Source organism: Salarias fasciatus, chromosome 12, assembly GCF_902148845.1.
Source record: "Salarias fasciatus chromosome 12, fSalaFa1.1, whole genome shotgun sequence".
NCBI lineage: Eukaryota > Metazoa > Chordata > Actinopteri > Blenniiformes > Blenniidae > Salarias > Salarias fasciatus.
In genome coordinates, this window is record NC_043756.1 from 8,136,292 (window position 1) to 8,157,974 (window position 21,683).

General features: G+C 44.9%; 1 protein-coding gene across 3 annotated transcripts in view; it reads left to right on the forward strand.

The window, feature by feature from the left end:
* Positions 1-21,683, forward strand: part of LOC115397898 (tetratricopeptide repeat protein 28) — a 161,508-nt gene that overhangs the window by 48,572 nt on the left and 91,253 nt on the right. The window contains exon 1 of one of the 3 annotated variants that reach the window (XM_030104423.1): positions 4,535-5,382. The exons of the other annotated variants lie outside the window; for them this stretch is intronic. Coding sequence (XP_029960283.1) covers positions 5,356-5,382 — 27 coding nt within the window. The 5' untranslated portion in view covers positions 4,535-5,355. Of the gene's footprint in view, positions 1-4,534; positions 5,383-21,683 lie in introns of those variants that run through there. 3 annotated transcript variants of the gene reach the window in all.

Consider the following 21,683-nt stretch of genomic DNA (forward strand, 5'->3'; position numbering starts at 1 on the left):
AATCTGAAAGAAGGATCTTGTAGAAAAAATGTAATCCCTTATATGATAATCATTAAAATGCCAAACCTCAGAGCATTACCTTAAGATATTTCGAGCATTTAACATTATTCGGGCTGGATTCTAGTCGCACCGTTACTCTATCAAAGCAGCTCCTGCGCTGTTTTCCACGGTGCTTCATTTCTTTGTAAACAGATTTATTCAGACAACACTGGAAGGGAGACAAACTCTTGAGAAAAGCTGATCTAAAATCTCACAAATACTTGAGCCCATTTCGTCAAAACACAATCACTATAAAGGAAGAATTAAAATCAACAGAAATATTAACATATTGTCATTGAATGATACATGCGAAGTTGTCATACAATCAAATATGTTAAGCGCTGAACATGTAGAAGGTAGTAGCTCTTGAACAGGGACTTTTTTGTGCGATATTGACTAACCCTGGAACTAAATTTAGAGCTGTAATAGTTTCTAGTACTTGGGGAAAGTTTCTGCGGTTGAGAGGCGGCTACACAGTGAGCGGTGGTTCTGAAAACTGACCTGTTTCATCCTGCCATGAGCGAGTGAGTCCTTTACCTTCGCTCCCATCTGTCATGAGTCTACACTCAAGATGACCCGATCTGCTCCCTGCGGACTAGACCCTGCAAACAAATAAGATTTGGAATGGTTTTCAGGACCCGTAACATCAGCCTTTGCTGGGGGCGCGCTGGGTGGTCAGCACGCCTGACCTCCTCATCGCGGGGTTCCATAACCCCCATCCATCCCTATTAGAGGACACTTATCAGGGACAGCAGCCAGAGTGACACACTCCCAGCTGGGCTTCCCTGGAGAAAATAGTGTGCAGTGGAGAAAAAGATCCCCTTGGTGCACCGAGGTGCGTGTGTGTGTGTGTGTTTGTGTGTAGTTCTCTGCAGATAGGACCCTGTGACTCTGAGATATGCGCAGGCTCATTAATTAGAGGCTCTCATTATCCCCCCTCAGGCTCCAGACACTTAATCAACACCAAGCTCCAACTAAGACACATGCATGCATGCACTCACACACACACACACACACACACACACACACACACACACACACACACACCCATCTCACACAGTCTACTGCAAGCTAGATTCTGACACAACATCATCCAAGAAAAGCGCTCTGTAAAAGAGGTGAATGAATGAATGCTGATGAGGGTGATTTGTTTTCAGTGATGTACGGCACAACAGAGTGGTGGGTGTCATTGCTGTTTAACACTTCCATTGTTATAATGTTGTTCAGCGTTTCCAAACAGATTCATCCAAATGCCAGGCCATGCTGCAGAAGCAATCTGTCAAATACTGTAAATTATGTTCTTCTGTTGTAAATTTCAATGCAGAGAGAGTGAATAAATGAGTTTTCAAGGCCTTTTCTGAATCTTAGATTTCAGTGATGTGCTTGTAATGACTGCTCTGGTGTATATTGTTGTTTTCTAAACAAGCATGATTCACCTTGTATATTACTGGACAATCGGTAGCTGCATGCATTGTCACGGACGCCTGCTCTGTGTAAACACGTATTTTTATGTGATGTAAGGTTACATGTCTTTGTGTTGGAGCTGTGGGATTTATTGCCCTGAAACACCAGCCCTTGTAATTAAAAGGCGCCTGTTTATTCAAAGGGGGGGGGGGGGGGGGGCACCGAGAGTGCGCGGAGACGCCAGTGTCGTGACTTAAGAGCGAGAGTCTGTGTGGAAATAAATTACCCCCAGACATTCAGGAGAGCTTTTGGAGTGCGGCACTTCAGTGACGGTTTTAAAAACCTTTCTGACAGTTTTCATCTAATTTCCAAGCAGCTCCTCTGCCTCTATCATGTGGGTGATGCACTTTTTACACCATGTGGACTAATAACAAGCAGACAGATCTGTGCAAATGAGAAGCTGTGCACTGAGCTGTGCCAGCGCACATCTGATAAGGTGGTTTGTTGATGAACGATTTCAGGTAAAAAAAACCTGACTGGTTTCACAAATGTGTCTGTTGACTGTTTCTGGTGGGACTGAGGTGTTAACATGCCGAAGAAATGTCTTGCAAAATGATAACTGACTTTGTTCTTTCCAGCAGAAATTGTTACCCTTGTGGGGAATAAAAATTACAGTTGTAGGAAATTTTACTAGGATCGTTTTATGATCTTGAGAAGCGGTGGCATTTGGAAAGTGGCTCCTCTTAAAACTTTCTCTTCTCATTTCATGGTGACAGTTTCTAGTCTGCAGTATCGTACAAACTGTGGAAAATCCCCGCGTTGGCAGGGGACCGAAGCTTTTCAGTGGAAAGGTGATGAACCTTTGCGATTTACAAGCGATGACTCAATATTTATTTTAATTCGTATGTCTGACTTGCTCCGTGGCCGAAGCTAAGTTGATGGCTGAGCGAAGATAACTCACTAGCATGAGCAGAACGACGGGTTGAGGTGATGTCTTTTTTTTTGAGGGCTTGATTGGCAAGAACAAGAAGAGGAAGCCCAAACTTCAGAACGGCTCCAAGTTGTGGCAAATGAAAGAGGGGGGTTTTTCTGTTTCCCTCAGAAGGCTGGAGTCTGATTTCCTGTGTGGCGGTGATTGGGAAAGCAGAGGCACGCTCAGGGAGCCTGCTTCTGTATGGAGATGCCAGATGACAGGCTGCACCACGGAGGGGCCGCTGCTGAACAGCGCACTTGAAGCGGCGTTTGATTGGTCATCAGAAGTGCTTCTTATGAAACGAGCGCTTGTGTAAACCGGTTTTAGATGTTGGGCCTCCAGCGTCTGAGCTCGGTTTGAAAGGGAACAGTGTAAATGTAAACAGCATCTCAGTGCCCAGCCAACAGGAACCTTTTGGTCATCGGAGTAAAAGCAGCATAATCAGTCATCAGGTGATTTGGAGTAAAGGTGGTGTGACACAGCCACTGCTGTGGCCGCTGACTGAGCTCTGTGATCGCAGTGCCAGCTGCAGATACGGCGGTATTGTCAAACACTCTGTTCATGTTCATCCAAGTGGATTACCAAGTGTGTCATAGACTCCCCGTGCGCAGCAGGAGTTTTGCCCATCAGGCCATATGTCAGCCTGCCCCCTCCTCCTGCGTGTCTTTTGTTATCGGGGTGACCCCTCGATGCACCGCGGACCCTCCTGACCCTGAAGAGACACTTACCTATTGACCATCTCACAGCTCCATAGACTCCATTACCTAAACCAATTTAAATCACAAGCCTTTTGTTTAAACTGATTTCAGCAAACGTCCATATTGACCATTTCCTTACCTCACCTTTTTTTATAAATCCTCATTAAGTAAACTCTACTTTTAGGACTGATGATGATGATTCAGTTATTTCACTGCAACAGTTTCTGGATTCAGTAGCAGCAGATCTGTTTTAAGCGTTGATGTCTATTCTGCTTTAAAGCTGTTTTCATTTAGTGAGTTGCTGTGGCAGACAATGCGGCGAGCGGCTTTTTCACCAGAATAACCATATCCTCTGTTTGTAATTTCATTCATCACAATTTTGCAATTAGAAAATTAGAAAGTTTACATTCGAGCTAGTAGGGGCACTCCAGCCAAAAATGGCTGACAAAAAAAAAAAAAAAAATCTTTGGCGGTGTTGTAGATGTGATGGCAGTGTGCAGTAAAATATTGTGCCGGATACTTTATGTGACAGCTGCTCTCCGCAGGAAGGAGCAGGGAAAGTGTATGTAAACAGAGCTTCAGTCCTCTCCAACGCACAAGGTCCTCCGTCCTTTGTGAGTTGTGCCTTTCATGTACGCGTTGAATCTGCCATTTCCAGAAAAAAATAATCAAGGACAGTTGCTGCTGTCGCAGAGATCAAGGCGGTGCGGCAGTGCAGCAGTGGATCGCGGCGTTGTTTGAATCTCCTTAGCTCATTAACACCTGTTTAAACTGTGATGAGCTTGTGCATTGCAGGATTTATGGAGCAGATGCACTGTGTCACCTTTTCATGCTTGTCTAACACTATTTCACCTGAATGGACTGGAGGGATATTTTTCTGACTGCTGAAGAAACTGCTGAAAAAAAACAAAAGTACAGTTACTTTATTTTTTTCCATCCTTATTGGGAAATAGAATTTTATATGTAAATATGTATATATATATATATATATAATAAAATTACAGCTCAGGCTCAGAGTATGGTACATTAGTCAGTTAAGCATGGAATCCTTCACTTAACTTCATTAAGGGTCATTATAATTATAATTACAGCCACAGTGATATGTTAAGTGTGCCAGCAGAGTTCAAACTGTTCCCATATTTAGGTTGACCTGGAAGTGAGGACATGATCCGAGCTCAGTCTCCTGGATATACTTCAGAGGGGGCACGTGGTTGGAAAGACTGCTCAGAGATTTAAGAGCTGGGAAAGTGTGTTTGAGCGAGGCTCCATCCCGCAGAGCGCCTCCTGTCTGGACGGCAGAGCATTGGATCTGTGCGTAAAAACGTAAAGCGCACTCTTCCAGGCAGACCTGTGGCCGGCGGCGCTATGACCCTGCTCCACTCCCTCCTGTTCAGCTCCACTGCTCCAAGTCTGTGAACTGCCAGGCTGGAGGAGTGCAGGGAAGGAAGTCATCAGAGAGCTGTAGTCCAGTTTGTTGCTGCTGCAGGAATCAGGATATCCCTCCAGTTCAGCTCCTCACACAAAATTCCAGGGATATTTCACCCCCTCCTTCTTTTTTTTTTTTTCTTGGTGTCTGTACCTCCTCCTTTTTTCCCTGAAAGTAATCTCTGCTTGTCGCGCCGTCTACACTGGACTCGGGACTATTTCTCCACTTCCAAAAGTGGATTCCAGTCTCCGGAAAAACGGGATTTGATCACTGTGATTAATGTTTCTGCGTTTTGACGCACGGTTCGTCTGTCGCTTTGCTCGAGCTCGAAGAGGACAGGCTGGACATAGTTCACCCGGACTAACGGTGTAGCTTATTTACAGGCACGACCTCGTTTTGAAAAAGTTAAAGAAATACATTTTTTCCCCTTACACACCGTCCGGATTGTTCCTGGAGGCTCCGACTCTGCGTGCCAGCGAGCAGGGAGTGTGTTCCGAACGGACTCCTACTTTGGATTTACGCACGGGAACCTTCCACCCAAACACTGTCAGCCGACACTATGCGTCTCTGATTTATTCCTCGAGCTCAACTGTGGATTTAAACGCTGCATGATTTGTGCAGACTGTGCTGTCTCCCCCCCAAAAAAATTGCCGCAAAGCCGAGAGTCGCGCACCATCATGCATCGCTTCTTGGGGAAAATCTGCTGCAAAATCGAGGGAAGTGGAGAGGCAGCATGACTTGCGCTCTGGATTTCTTTGAGTCTACATTCCATTCTCATATAATATCTTAATGCTGTTCAATTTTGGTTTACAAATATGATGAAATGGCAGCCCCGGAAGAAGGTGAGTCTGGCTGATTTATATATTTTCCTCCAATTATGACTATAAATAGCGTTCCTTTCTGTAGAAGTTGTGAAGAGGGGTCTTGGCTACAGTCTGCTGCTCTGTCTACTCGGTCACCACTCATTTTAATAGCCACATATAGTACTAATGACTGCATTTTACTCTAATGAGCCACAGTGAAACTGTATCCAAAGCAGAGTTTATAAGGACTGTCAAGTTTTTATTTCTCTTTCTGTATTTTCTGAATGAGATGCAGTCATTTCATTGCCCTCTTTCTAGGTTGTAATCTTATTATACATTAATAATGCACGCCCTTGGATGTAAAGTTTATAATGCTACATAAATTGAAATGTTAATATTTGATAGCGACCCATGTTTTGGATGTTGTGCACCTCCTCACACCAGCAGACAGGCCTGCAGTCTTGATCCAGACTAATGGAGACATCAGTGATTAATGCATATGGGAGTGAATCTCTGGAGTTGTGGACAGATATGATCAGATCCGGTGTCGAGATGGCAGATAAGGGGAATGATGGGATTCACAAAAAGAGAAAAGGAACGGACTTCTTTATGCGTAAAAGTTTGATCAGGGACTGGCACCTCTTTTACTTTACATCTCCTAGTGGAGTACTTAATAAGACTAAAACAATTGTCTTAGTGTCGTGTTTTTGCTGTTAAACTTTCATTTTCCCTTTAACTTTCTGCTGTTGCTGTTCTCTCTTTTTGCTCTGTTTTCTGAGCCTAGGGGTATTACAACATGGAAAATATCTGAAAATCATCTGGGGTCTATAAAAAAAAATGGTAGCACAGAAATGCCTACGGTGAAGATTTTTACCAGCAGGGGGCACTTGTCTGACAAGAAACAGCCTGCCTTTGCAGAAGTAGGCTCTACTCTTCTTCAGACTGAGAGAAAGGGGGGAAAATAGAGGGATGAGTAACACTTTTAGTTCATCTATCAACTGTTTATATCATTCTGACTTTTCTTTTCCCAAAAGACTTTGTTCAACAGCAGCATGAACACTTTCAGGGTTTTTTTTTTCTTCCTTTTGGCCTAGATATTTTTTCTTGCCTTGCTGAAGCGTTATAATAGTGTTCTGGTTTCATAATTACCTGGTATAAATAGCATTAGTCACCATTGTCAAAAACAGTGGAAGCTGCTGGTGCTGCATGTATTCCTCCAGCAGCAGTAACCCTCGGTGGGCTCCCTCCACAACCGAAAGCGCCTGTGCTGTTTGTTGTGTGTGGAGTGTCAGTAATGTGGATAATCACATCCTGAAAAATGAAATAAAAGCAAATGATCAAAAACAAGTAGCCTAATGTTGAGTTATCAGCAGAGAACATGAATGCCATGAGCATGCTCTAATGATTCCTACAGCTGTGCGGTGTGTCTGCCGGAGTCATCCTCGAGACCCCCCTTTGAGGACTAAAAGCCTTTCCTCCCTGCAGGAGCCGATTCCCAGCCACACTGCATTCACATGTGCTCAGCTTTGAGATACCATTAAAATCACACAGTCTGCCTTAATATTCATTAATACCACGGAGGTGAGCACACCGGATCACTCATTCTGGGGCGTCTCATCAAGCAGGAAAACGGTGACTCTGTTTTGTCTGATGGTGATTAATTAACCTGTTGGTGGTGTTGGGTGCTGGATGCATATGTATGAGGACAAGCACTTAGAAAAGAAAACGCAGGCCCGCAGAGCACTGTTCAATATTTTGAATTACTTACCACGCACGTCGTGTGCATGTGTTTCTGTATGTGTCTGACGTTGTCCCTTCGCCCTGAACTCTGGTTCATTGCCAAGGATGCCTCTGACTGAGATGTTGCAAATAGCAGGCAGGGATGCTGGAATATATATATATATATATATATATATATATATATATATATATATATATATATATATATATATATAAAACAGATATTCTGCAAAGCATAAAAAAACAACAGTAAAAAAAGTTGTTTTTTTTTCAAGTGCAATACTCCCTTTAGAAAACACACACAATAATGTCACAAAAGGCTCTTGATTCCTTCCTATTCTGACTTCTTTTTTTATCAGCTTCACCACGCTTGTAAAGCATTGGGGATCAATAGAAAGTGTAGGAGAATCATATTGATTCACGCTGAGTGTCCAGTCCACCTCCCCATAATGGATTACACTAATGAGTAAAAATTCTAAATCTGTAATGTTGCTGGCAAGATAGCTTGTCTGTTCTGGAAAGAGAATACGGGGTTGTGTGATTAACTCTCCCTTCCTGTAAGTTGATTGATTTGCTCTGAATAACTGAAACAATTAAGAAAGACTGTCGGTCATTCAATTTTAAAACACTTGAAGAGGAGGCGTCTGGCAGAACTGTGTGTTTCTGGATGGTGGATTAATACGTCTGCCTCTTAAGTATTAATGCCCCGAAGCGGTTTGTTGGGCTTTAAATCAAAGTGCAGTCGACCCTCGCATCAATAAATAAAGTGAGTCAACTTTTAAATGACAGATTGTCACAAGGTTGCATTTCATTGACTGACCAGTGGTGAAAAGGTTGCCATATAAAGTGTTCACGTCATCAGTGCCTTGCGTGTGGACGTGCAGAGGCAGAGGACCAACACCGCGACCACCTGAGTGTTTCCTGTTTGTGAGTCTCAACAAACAGGTTTGTGTGAAAGCACTCCAGCAGCCGCTGCAGCTCTCTTTGGTTGGGTTGAGGTAGAGGAAAGAAAGCAGCATAAAATATGGAGGGAATCTGTCCTGGGGGAAAGGTAACTCAGTGAGCCAGGTAAGAGATGGCAGAATGCCTGCGCTGAAATTTACGAAAGCCACCGTGTTACATTCAGAGAAAGGAAAACTTGTGGGACTGCTGAATCAAAGACGGAGGGCATCACACACTCTGGTGTTTTATGCCTTCATATTTTTTGTGCATGTGTGTGTGTGTGCAGAGCTCTGGAGAGACTTGGACATTATTTATAGGCTCCTGCAGATCAGCAAGTTTCTGTCTATATCAGAAACTCGGTTGTTTTTCTTGTTTTTTCGTTGTGTGCTTCTTTCTTTGCTGCCAGATGTGTTTTCGAGGTATGATCACCCCGGATTTTCTTGAAAGGACTTGCTCAGCACCTGTTAATACGCTGGATGGGCTCAGATTACAAAGCCAGGCTCAACATTTAGAGTTCACATCGTGCTTTGCGGCAGCGTGACCAAGTCAGGAGGAAGTTAGTGTTTGTTTTTACGGTCATGCAGAATATTTTGTGGCTTCCACTCGGTTGACATGAGGCCTTCTCACCTGAAAAGGACCAATGCTCTGCTCGTGTTTCTGTGGACAGACTCACTGGGAGCTCTGGCTTTTACCATCAGCAGGGGCAGCCTTACAGCTTTGTCCATGTTCATTGGCTTTTTACCTCTGGGGTTTTCTCATGCTGCTTTTCCTCTTTGATTCGGCATTATTTATGAGCTCACCGTTGGGCGGAGAGGGCTATCTTTCCCCCCAGTGCTCCATCAGTCCCCGTGACGTCTCATGGCTGGCAGCAGCGCTGCAGTTTTGGAATACATTTACGGCAGGGGAAAACCCGTCAGATTGTGATGAGAAACGCTGGAGGACACGTATCTATGGAGAGAAGAAAGCGGGCTTGGCTGTCACTGGGGGGGAAGACTCACTTTGGAGAAACTGAGAGTGCAAGACAAAGATTGAGATACATCAGGGAACAAATGAACGGGGACTGGATAGTAGGGTTGTGGGAAACAAGGAGATAGATGGGTGGATATTGGAGAGAAGTAATGGGATTTCTGTAGAGCCATAGACAGTGATAGAAATTGAGATGGTTGGAATTGAACTTGGAGAGTATGAGGAAGAGTTGGAGGCTCGAGAATGAAATGGTGCAAGGAGATAAAGATTTGGAGTTTCGGAGTGAGGGGCCCCAGAGTGATGCCGCAGGTATAATTAATGATAGGGAGCGATAGCACCTGCTGTTCCCGATGCTGCGCCGTATTTACGGCACAGCATGCCAAGTGGAACGGGATGCGGCTGCTTGGACAGCCCCCTGGCCCATCCTCCTGGGGCGTGAAGAGATAGGGTAGGGGGCGGGGGATTGGGTCAGGTAAGAAAGGGGAGGGGGGGGGGGGGGGGGGGGGGGGGGGGGGAGAACAGCGACTCAGCAATACTGCTGAAATTTATGTGCAGTAACTCGCTCTGTTAATCCCGGCTCACAGCCTCCCATTGGGAGAGCCGGACAGAGATGGAAGATAGAACGAGGAGCTTGCCGGAATGCAAGGCCTCCGTTTCTGTACATGATGCAGTGGTCTGCAGTAAGCACACACACCGGCTGCTGGGTACGGAGGTTCTCCTGGGAGTCCACTGTCAAAACACAACAGGAAAGACAATGGTGACGGGGCCATTCTGCTCTCATTTATTATTATTCCTGCACATTTCCCTCTGTGTGTTGAGATGGATTTTTGGATTGTAAGTGGTAAATACAAAAAAATTGATTTATGTGTTGAACAGTCCATTTATAATGTTTTCCTGGAGCCTCACAGCTCTCATTTTTTGATTTGCTATACCTTTCCTTTCCCCCTCAGTGCTCCTGGTTGAGCAAATGGACCCGTGTTGGAGTTTATTGAGGTCATTGTTCCAGGGGTGTGGTCAGCTGCACTGGTGGCTGTGGAGGTGCCTGCCTCTGGCTGCCTCCGTGGGGAATAAAACAAACCTGACTTGATGGACCACATCAATTGGAGCACATTTCCTTGTTCTATGAGGTGGAACAGTCCTCTGCAGGACTTAAGCTCTATTCTTTTCTTTCTTTTCTTTGGTTAAGCTCCTGTATTATGTACTCAGTCTTGCACAGACTGAAGAGAGCCAGTGTTTCAGACGTAAGCTGGAAAAAGAGAAAGGGCTGTCGATGGCACTGCAGCCGCATCCCCTCAGCATATGGCCTGAAAAACATGCATACTTTACTCTGTTTCACAACATCTATCAGACTACAGCTGCCAAAACCACAGTTCCTACATTCCTTTATAAGTCCTCGCTGGACCATTTCCAGTAGGCCAAGCATAGTATCAGTTTAGTCTTCAGGCCCTGCAGCTGTCTCCTGCTATTGCCGTCTGTGTGTTGTGACAGACGTTCATTTCTAGTGTGCTCTAAAGAGAGGCTGTGATCCAGTCTGGATGGAGACGTGCGAAGAGCATCATTAATACCACTCTGCCTCATGCTGACGCCCCTAAATCCCGCTAATTCCATCTCTTCGTTTGTCGGAGATGGAATTCATAAGCTCTTCTTTGAAGGCTCAATTTTCCAGGAGTGTGTCCGTGGCTTAGCTGCTGCCCTCGTGTTGCCAGGACCAGTCGCTCCATCTCTGGGATTGACAGTGTGGTCTGGCGCCCAAGTGGTCAGTATCTCGTCCTCGAGCAGATTATTGATGATTATTGAGCACTACTCAATTAACCTTTGCTTCTTCATGACCAACACCCACTTGGATGAACGGCACGCAGTGCGAGAGAGAAGCAAACACGACCAGAGTGAGCCTCATTCTCTCTCAGTCTTGGAGAACAAACAAGTCCTGTGCAGTGTTTTTGTAGTCAAACAGTGTAGCAGAGACACACAGCAACGGCCTCGGCGGAGTGCTTCTCCAGGGGTCACAGAAACAACCGAGCCCAGAGCAGATTGTTTTACTTCTCCTCACCGTCACTCTGGCCCGGCTGGCCCCGCCGCTCCTTACATTTCTTGCCACACTGGATAGTGTGAGAGTAACAAAGAAGGGTTTTTACAGCTAGCTGTAAATTCCTGCAGGAAGGAAGGAAGGAAAGCCGGAGAAGCCGTGCCGAGCACGACCCATTGAGCATCTTGCATCTTTGTTTCTCAGGGCTCGGCTCAGCTGCTGCTCTCTCCTGTGAGTTTGGATACATTTATATGAGGCTCGTACTGGGATATTTATGTCAGCCATATGTTTATAGTTGCCACGATATGTGGGCTAAGAATGCCGCCATATCCTCTGTGGACTTGTCTCCTGCGGGAGATTCATGATTCCAGTTTCCTTAACAAGGTCGACAGGCAGGCGGTGACTGACAGGTACGCAGAGACAGATTCGGTAATGAGGACGACGGAACAAACCTGCGGTCCACCCCCTGTGCTTCTCCTCCTTAAATGATCTCATGCCTCATAGATTTGAGATATTTAGGGCTTCTGTTGCAGTCTAATGGAGACATAGCTCCTTGCATTATAATGTTTTCTGGACTCTGTCTGCTCTGCTTGTTACAGCACCGTTACCTCCCGCTGGGCGCTTGTTCATGTGGTTGTCTGCATCTTAAACCCCACAGTGTTTTTTGCCCGTGTCTTTGTTTTTGAATCCTATTCTGTCCTTAGTTTCGACCGCAGCCACCGGGTGAAATAAAGTACACTGTTACCTTTCTGAAAATAAGTTGTCTGAGAGAGGGTATCTGTTCCACTTTTCCACAAAATGCCCTTTCCGTCTTTGTCTTGCAGTATCCCGGGAAACTGTTGTCTTGACACATGAGCGATATCAGTGTGTCAGATTAGACATGATTGATGGGAACTGTGCAATATTATCATCCATCGGCGTTACTGTAATACTTCCTCTTTTCTTCCCCCCCTCAGCCTGCTATTCCCCTCCTCCATTCCTCTCTCTTGATCTATATTCCTGCGACTGGGGTCAGAGGCCACATTAGAGCGCATATTGTTCAGCAGTCTGGAGAGTGCTCCAGTTACTCCTGTGAAATCTCAGGCATCAGCGGCTTCTTAGCACTTTAAATATACTGTAGGAAGCCGAGCGCCGCAGAAGGGGCCACACAGACGCCATTCAATGTATTTAATTTAGTGCAGCATGGCTTTTAAGTAGAACGTGCCCGTATGGCCGTGTGTTAAAAAGTCTGTGTTGCCTTTGTCACCTGTCTCTGTGGTCTCCGTTATGAAATCATGCTGAACAGAAACATGTTTGGGGCTATGAGTGCTACTCTGCCTCATGCAATAAAAAACTGGTATGCCTGTTCCTTACAGCTGCTACAGTGAAGGCTGTAAAAAAAAAAAAAAAAAAAAAATGAATATAATCACTCATTGGAGCAAAAGACTGCAAATTGGCATACAACAGTCGTTTTAATGCTTTAGGTGTAAAATTACCCTCCCAATTTACATTTAGGAGTATATGTCAGCCCCATCCTCTTTAATTTTCCTATGAACATCATTGTCTTTCTTTAGTTTCTGAAAAGACTGCAGTGCATGCCTGGCTTTTTGCTGCAATAGTCTTTTTCTTTTTCTTTTTTTCTTTTTTTTTTTTTTTAAGAATAGAAAGGTTGTACTGCCCCATTAGGTCTGGTTGAAGCTTTGTTACAGCTCAGGTGCGAAGGTGCTGAGTCAAACTGCTGAGTCTTGTGGTATAATGAATGGCCGCGTTATATTTTACAGAATGCTTCTCGTTTGTCGCTGCTGGGCTGTGCATGTTATGCAGCCGAGCCCACAGGACATCCTTGTAACATAGCTGTGCTGGCTGGCATTTCGACATGTGAAATTATCCATGCCTGTGTCTGTCAGTGAACATGGCTGCATGTGTCCATCAGGTTTTGTCCAGCAGCAGCAGCAGCAGCAGCAGCATTAAGGATGTTCAGCTGAACTTGCACACAAACTCCCCTCTTACCTTGAAACATTTAGTTTCATATTTTTTTCCCCAGACAACTGGGACATTGTATTATTTATAGCGTGGCGCGCGGCACACAAGCTCAGCGGCTATCAGCCGGAAACTCATACGAATTCATATTAGCTCCCGAAATGCTACACAGCTTAGCTGTAGTTGATTTGAGCTAAGCTGTTGACATTTACGCCAACAGATCTATTTCCCCCGGCTTTCCGCCTCTCCATCCCCTCATTCCTCCATCTCCGCATTGCTGCTCCTATAGCAAACAGAGTTGGGCCCGAGGCGGAGCAGGTGCAGGCTGCTGTGATGGTGGCTCTTCTGATGCACGTACACATGCACGCTCGGCTCGGGGGAGACCGGTTGGCTGTGTACCAGTCTCGGGGAAATGGCAGACCAGGATTGTTTGTTGGAGAGGACAGAAAGCTCTGTGCTGGTTGTATTTTCTGTTCTATTTAGAAAGTGAGCAGGTGTTTAGAAATTAAAGCAGTCCTCCATGTGTCGAATGCGCTCTTGGTCCCAGAGGAGCAATTTAGATCTGGTAAAATCCTGTTCACTGCAAATCTGTTGGCAGTGCTGAGTGTCTCTGCCAGTTGGTGTTTTGAAGTGTGTCTTTTAGCGCTATGTTAAAAATCTAATTCAATAAGTTGCTTAGTCCCTATTGCTGTGACTCTGCAGTTGATGAAATCACACATTTCAAGGCCCCGATCAATGAAAATCGACACGATCTCAAGGCACGGGCTCTTTGCTTTCCGCTGAAAGTAGCTTTGTTCCTTGAGAAACAACTGTACAAACATACAATCCCCCTGTTATGCATGTGGATTAATGGTTGCTTCCAAAAGAATGTACTGGATTTTAGTGTGAGAATGAGAGTGGAGAAACAGTTTGACCTCAAATTCTTTGCTCGTCTTGTTTCAGCAGTGTCTTTTCTCATTTCTTTTCTTTTTTTTTTTCTGTTCATGCTGCGCTTTGTTCTGGAAAATAAAAACTGACTTGACATTTGAAATGGATTTCTAATCAAAGTGAGAGACAAATGTAATGGCTGCGTGATGGAGCTGTCAGCGTGATGACGGTCTGCGAGACAGTTTTGATAAAATACTTTGAAACTCTTCATTCTTTCCGCAGGAGCAGTAATTAGAAGCCGATGAAAAATGCAAGACAGTAACACTGCAAATCAGATTGCAACATTTTGCGTGCTGCTTTTTCCTCATCGCACGGCATATGTGACACGTGTTTCCTTTGTGAATGGAGTTTTGTCAGCCTCCTCAGCAATGTGTGGCAACCAGACAGATGGACTGGCAGGTTGACAGATAATGGAGATGTGAATGTGGCGGGCGACACTCCTTCTGAGGCACCTCTTTGACTGTTATCACAGCCACTTGTCCCCGCTCCCATAAAGAGAGGCTCATTTAATTCCCTGTCCTCGTTTCCTGCCGTGACGGAAGCCGCAGCCTGGCACAGGAACCGCTCGTCTCAGGAAACTTGCACAAAGCAACACGTGACACAGAGATGCTTTTTTTTTTTTTTTGTCTTCCTATATTACTATGGTGCATTTTGTAACTTCCCGTTTATTCTCATTAGCTTTTGATACAAACGCTCAGTGGTTGCCATCAGCCTGCATCTTTTAAGTGCCTTTCTGTTTAAGGAATTAGTGCCAAATGATCTTGTTTGAGTGCTTGTCTCTTCTTGGCTGGTGTGATGGTGGGTCCCCGGGGGATTTGTGAGAGGATTCAGATCGGAGGTTTTTTGAAGGGAGGGAGGGGAGTTATGAAACCTGATTAGAATATGGTTTGAGTTAATTAACTCAGAATTTCTTTCCCATTCCATCTATCCCGGTGTAATCTAATTACAGATGGTGGTTTTCCCGTTCCTATCAAATGAAAATGAAAGCGGTCGCGTGAGGGGAGGAAGGGAGGGAACTCCTCCCAGTCGCCCAGTCTCCTCCTCCTCCTCCTCCTCCTCCTCTTCCTCCTCCACCTCCTGGTCTCGTCCGCTCGGCTCTCCGCTGAGGAGTAAACAGATGTGGTGTCGGAGCAATCAGACGGCATTGTCTCTGAATTCAGCGGCGCTCTGTTTGTTCTGCCACGTCTCCTGGAAGTGCCAGCGCGCCTGTTAGATATGCTTTAGGTGTGTCATCGTTTAATGAGTTTAATTAGCTTCCACGTGCGTCCTCAGACAGCCAGCGCCTCCGTGTGTTGTAACGCTCTCTGTAAGCCGTAATTCACGCAAGAGAGCAGTTGAACATAAATTGCGTCACGCTTTTTGTTATAGCGAGGAGAGCGATGAGCTTTGTGATCAGTTATTTCAGCTCAAGTGTGGCATCACCCGAGGAAACAGTACGCTCTCGACCATTGCAGCTGCAGAGTGCGCTTCAAACGTAATCATTAACAGATGGTGGACCTCTCATATTCATTTCTGTCATCCCTGTTTTTCACTGGCTTTGTTCCGCCGACTTCTCCCCAACTTCTCCACGTCTTCCCCTTCAGAACTTCTCTGAGTGGAGCAAACTTCTTCGGGCTGACACGCTCTTTTGTTTCTGCTTGTTGAATATCTGAGCAGCTCTTGTCATTCTGGCTGATTGGAAAGATCAAGAGCAGCCGTTCAACTGCAGCCTCTTTGTGTATTAGAAGTTAAAGGCCAAAAATGCAATTCAAGCACTTCTGTCTATCCTCGAAGATGACACCCATATTAGTGCCAACGTCTTGCTTTCCTGTCTCACATCTTTCCCTTCCCTTTTTTCTCTCTTGTCTAAATTCAAACCGCTCATCTCTTTCCCATCTTCTTCTGCATATCCTCTGTACTCCATCTTCATGTCTGTGTCTCTCAGGAAGAAACAGCCTTTAGCTGTAAATTGGCCCATTTCTCACATTTCATTTCTGAAAGTTGAGGCAGGTAGAAGAAGTGAGTTGGGGGAGAACCTGCTAACCCAGCACATTGGAAAAATTGTGAATTCATTAGTCCTCCTTGGTCCTTGAACAAGAGCGTGAAAGCATTTTTTTTCTCTCTTTTTTTTTCCAGATAAGTCAGAAATGAGTTTTTTTTTTTTCTGTATTGCGCTCTGTGTTCACTGCAGTCCAATCAGCGCATGTACACAAGCCTCTTGAAATGAAACAGAAGCAGACATTTAACACAGAACATTTTACAGCGCACCAGGCTCAAGTGCTTTCCTAAGTGAAGAAAAAATATCAGGACACTTCCATTATTCTACAAACGTGTAAGTCCGCAAAAGCATAAAATTAGATATCTGTGGAGCATAAAATTAATTCTGAGACCTCTACAAAAGGTCAAAGGATATTTTCAAACTAAACCCACGATTAGCTTCTTGTTTGACATATAGTGTTAATGCCTGGTAAGAAGTTAGCCCAGTGTGGAATTGGGATGTCCAGTCACACATTAATCCAGCTTTGAAGTCTTTTAAGTCTTTTGTGGCCTACTAAGGATTGCGGATGAATTTTCCTTATTGTTCTCATGCGTGTACACAGCGTTTGAAACACTGTCGAAGCTGCTGGTTACGGAGCGTTATTGCTGCTTTGGCAGTCTGTTTGTGCTCTCCAGCCACCACTTTCCATGGTCACAGATTAGGGGAGGGAGGGGGGGCAGTGGCGAAGCCAATTACAGTTATATCTCTGTCCCGCCGGTGGACTCCCCACTGTCTTTCTGCAGCCCTCTACTCAGTCAGGAGAGCACCCTCTCCTCTTGAGCAGCCCAATTTGTCAAGATCACTCATTCAGATTGGTGTCATTTTGAGTGGGGGCTGGTGTCTGGCTTTCCAGAGGGGTGATTACGGCAAAAGAAGATGAAAAGGCAAAATGCAGATGACCCTTAATCTCTTTTTGAGGAGTCGTACCTCCTCTAGCTCTTCCTCGCCCCTTTATCTCATGATTCCTTTTCCTTTTCATTAGAGGTCTTTCCTCTGTCCAATTGACCTCTCATTTCCCCTCGTTTTCTTTCTTTCTTTCTTGATCTCCGTTCTCCACTTCATTATTCCTTCTCTGCCTGGATTCCGTTTTCCATTTCTTCCGTCCTCCTCCTTTTCAGTTTCCATTCCTCCTCTCTCCTCTTGGCACCACGCTCCTTTAATGTGTGGACGACACAGCACCGACCCCATGTAAATATGTAGGCTAATCTGGGCTTTCATTAGTTTGTGTACATGAATATTGCATGACTGGTTCTCCTGTGCTAGCCCAGATTAGTTCTCTGTCTTTTCCCCTGGTTAATTGAAAACCATTATAACTGACTACAGTCAGGGAGTCGTGCTCCAGAAAGCTTCTTTCTCAGGCTGCGCCCGGGCTGCTCTGATCTCCCTCACCCTCCGTACCCTTCCCGTCAAGCCCAAAGCCCGCTTTTCAAACGGACACCAATCAGAAGGCTCTTCGGGGAGAGGCAGAGCACAGTGTCGGGAAATGAGGTTAAGTGCGCAGACTGACCGACCTTCAATATCGCAACGCCCTCCATATCAGAATCTGACAGCCCGTGAGAGTGTGCAAAGAGCGGGCTTGGCGGGGCCACTTGTAATTGGACTGGGATACCAGAAAGCAGATGAAGCATTTAAGGCTTCGACCTGTCTGTTTTCAGAGCCAGAAGTGTGCGGGATGACAGATTCACCTCTGTGGGTTTTTGACAAGAGCTTTGACTTCTTTTCGAACACAATAAACAACCGGCGCTTCATAATATACACACTTAATCCCCAATTTAGTTGGAGTGGTACAAGCCCATAAAACAGACACGCCATGTAGAAAATGTCAGTGCTGAGTTCCAATTTTCTTACTCTGTTTTCTTTTTTTTTTGCTGCTGTTCAAAAATTCAGAACAATGTCTATGGGGTGCTATTTTAAACAGGCCTCTCCCTTCTCTATCTGATCTTGCGTTCTACTTGGGGATATGGGGGGTTGAGCGGAGTATGTCGAGACGCTTTGGAAACAAGGTCCTCCATGTTGCCCCCGGACGCGGTCTCCTCATCAAACAGCTAATTTTATGCAACTCCCATCACTGCCTTTGGAGCAGAGTGAGAGACGGAGAGGAGATCTTATCTTCAGGATGGTGCCAAAATAAGAGAATTAAATTGAGTGGAAACTCTCGCCATGCATAGTAGCAAGTGGCGTATCATCATGGGGGCACGTTTCTCTGCCTCCACCCTCTTCCTGCACTCATTATTTTGCAGAGGGGACTGTCTTACCGCTTGCTGCTCTGCCGATCTTTTCTGCTTTCCCTGTGTTGGGAGATGTGAGCGTATGTTTTAGGCACATCTGTGAATCAGCTGAGGTGGATATATATGTATATATATGTTTGTGTTTATGCGGTTTATGTAATTCAGAAGATTCCCAACAATTTCAAACATGTATGATCTTTTCTGGGTATTTTTACACTTGCGGTGGTCTAGTTTACAACAGTCACACAATTTTATTTTCTGCTTTGACCTTGGTGCTGTTTTCCTTGACGCTCTTGTGTGTCCTGTTCACGGCAGTTTTCGGGAGCAATTTCTTCCGCAGCAGTAAAAACATGTCCTTCCCTTCGTCTTTTGCCGGCCTCGTACCTGAATTCCCCCTTCTGAGTCGACCACACAACACAGCGTCGGCGGCAGGTTCGTGGTGAGGCATCAGGAATGGAAATGAGATGCGTGGTGGCACTGTGTCAAAGAGCAGCAGATTGAACATTAGCCTGAATCGTCCAGCAAATGTTTGCAGATTTTTTTTATTCAAATTAGCTCTGAATATTGGCTCAGGAGCCAAGGGTGCAGAGGGAGCTCCGCAGTGGACACCTGCTCTATTAACCCCACATGATGTGTTTGGTTGTGATTGCATGAATTATCACAAGTGCAGATTTGTGTTCGGCATGTGCGCCGTTTATGTTGTTCTCAGCGCTCGCGGCCCGGGAGAGCATGTAAAATGGAAAACACAAAGTTGGCTTCCTTCAGTAACTTATTAGTCGGGCTGTCTGCTCGCTGTTTGCTTTCCTGAAGGCAAAGTTTTTCGTTTTTCAGCGTCACATTTCGTCTCCGGGCCCGAGCAGAGGGAGGGCTGCTCCTGCTCGACTTCAGACAGGATTATTTATGGTGTGTGTGCCTGTCGTTGGTGTTTGACTTATTGCAGGGTCACAGGATGTGGGTGGATTTAGGTGCTACTTTATCACTCTTACCTCACCATTCTTAATCAAGTCACGTCCCACTCTGCCACTGCACTGGGTCACCTCCAGTATCTGCATCTGTATCTGGGCGTGTGTGTGTGTGCGTGTGTGTTTGCGTGCGCATGCAAGCTTGTGTGCGTAGTATACTGTGCATGTACTTGATACCACTTGATACTATTGACTGGGACCACACACAATTCACCTTAACCAAACACCACGGACTCCTGTAGATGTCCGTGTACAAAATTAAAGCCCCGATAATTCAATGACTTGATGATACGTTTAGCAGGTTCCTGGCGGGTGATTCATTGCAGTCACTGCACACAAATAAAGTAGTTTCAAACCCTCTACTGATCTTAGTTTTTTTTTTCTTTTTTTTTTTCTATTGACTGTGCAAACGGTTGTTAACTTTTCAGAAACACACTGTGAATCTTTTGGCACTCCTTGCTACAACATTGTGAATTAAAATTTCCCATAATTCGATCAGCTATTGATCCTAGAATTTAATCTGGCTGCTATCTTGATATGTTTTGCTCTGGGCAGTTTTCTTTAATTTTGGATGGTTTCATTCAGCTTTCAGATATTTCAGTAGAGCTTTTGAGTTTGTTGAATTGAAGACTTTGTCGTTAACAACACGCAGATCGCAGTTCTGTTGCATGCTTACTGTCATTCAGAACTAACAAACTGAATACCAAGGTTTTTGTAGGTTTGTGTCTTTCTAACTATACATATGAACAAACACATAAGTTGAGGAAGAAACATCAGATTCTATGCAACAAAAAACCCCATTAAAGCTTAAGATGTTATTTTATAATCTTGCTTCAGATATCCATTAAAAGATTTTCCTTCACTGTGAAGACGTGGTCTTTTATATCCACAACTTGCAATATAAAAGCAAAACAGATCTACCCCAGTGCAGATTTGCGAGTTGTTTTTTTCTAAACTGTATCCACCTTGTTGCCCTGAGCCCTCTCTGTCCTTGGCCGGTGTGTGTGTGCTGACAGTGGCTGCCACATTCTGCTTTTAACCTGAGTCTAAAGCCATGACTGATGGGATTCACGAGCCTGCTCCCTGCCTCACCTCTCCCAGATGATGTATGTCTGCAGAGAAATTTACCTTTGCCGGTTCGTGGCTGCTTGTGTGTGTTCTACTGCACCTGTGCGTGCGTGGGTGTGTCTGATCCTCCACTTTGACCAACGCTTACTCAAGTGTGCTTTTAGCCGTGGGATTTGTCTTTGTGTAATTTAGCTGGGAACGAACAAGTGTCTGTAGCTCTCTGTTGCACGTCTCTCGACTAAGTCTCGGCTGACTAGATATCATGTCAGCTGGGTATTAAATGTTTAATGCTAGTGGATGTAGAGGATTGCCTTCTACTTGTCCTGATTAAATATTTAGGGGCGTCTGAATAGTGCATTTGACATTGCGTGGTGGTGAGGGACCCGGATCGCAGTGTGAAGTGTGGGAACATAACCGACTGCCAGCTGTCTGTTTGGTTGTGACTATGGTGCAACTGGGACCCTGGCAGAGTGAAACTGGTGGTATACACAAAATGGGAGGTGAGAGGGGAAGTTATATTTATCCACGTCCTTCCTTCTGTATGGAGAGCCCTGTTTCCTCTCTGCAAAGCCTGTGTTTGAGAACGCTGCTTTGTCCTTTTCAATATACAGCGGGGAATGCTAGACGAGGATAAAAACTGGATGGCATGCAGACTTATGTTAGATATTTACAGATAACTCTGAGCCATGTACCATCCTCGTCTAACTCGATGGAGACGGTATGTGCTGTGAATTCATGAACGCTGAAATGCATTGTACATTAAGTTAAATCAATTTTTTTTTTTTTTCATCCACGGTAAATGTCCTCTGATGGAATGAGATCGAGGTTATTTCAGTTTCCATCTGGGAAACTGAACAAGGCAGAAGGACAGGACAGGGTTGGAGTGATATCTAAAAAAGAGTGAGGCTTCCACACCGAATGGCCTGATTTCTTTACCTGTCATCTTTTGTCCAAACTTCAAGTTGCTGCAAAAACTTTATAATAGGAACTGACATTGAAACTTTTGGACACAAATTAATAATTTTTTTACTATTATTTAGCTGCTTATTGATCACAGACTTGTTCCTCCAACAAAAGTTGAACTTTTATCGAAAGTCATATTGAAACTGTTTCACTTTGTAATTTGCACAGGAAACATTTTCTTTTCTGAAACAGAAATACATGGTCAAAATCTAGCTTTTGTTAAAATGTGAGTATTTTTTTTTTTTTGGAAATCTCTGCTGTGTCCTTTTACACAGGCAAAATCGGTAAATTTAGTATATAGTCTATTGTGCTTATGTGGTAGCCTGTCCTCTTCTGAAGCTTCTCAAATAGCTCACGCGCACATGCTTATCGTATCCTCCAGTAGGTGAAAGGGATAAAAATATGAAGTATATCCTGAACTGGGACCTCTGGGATCAACCCAGGAGACACCTGGTTGCAGTGCTGGCTCACACTCGCTGCATTGTTGCGTGAAACTCACAATAGGAACACTAAGACAGACGCATTCTGCAGAGAGGATATGA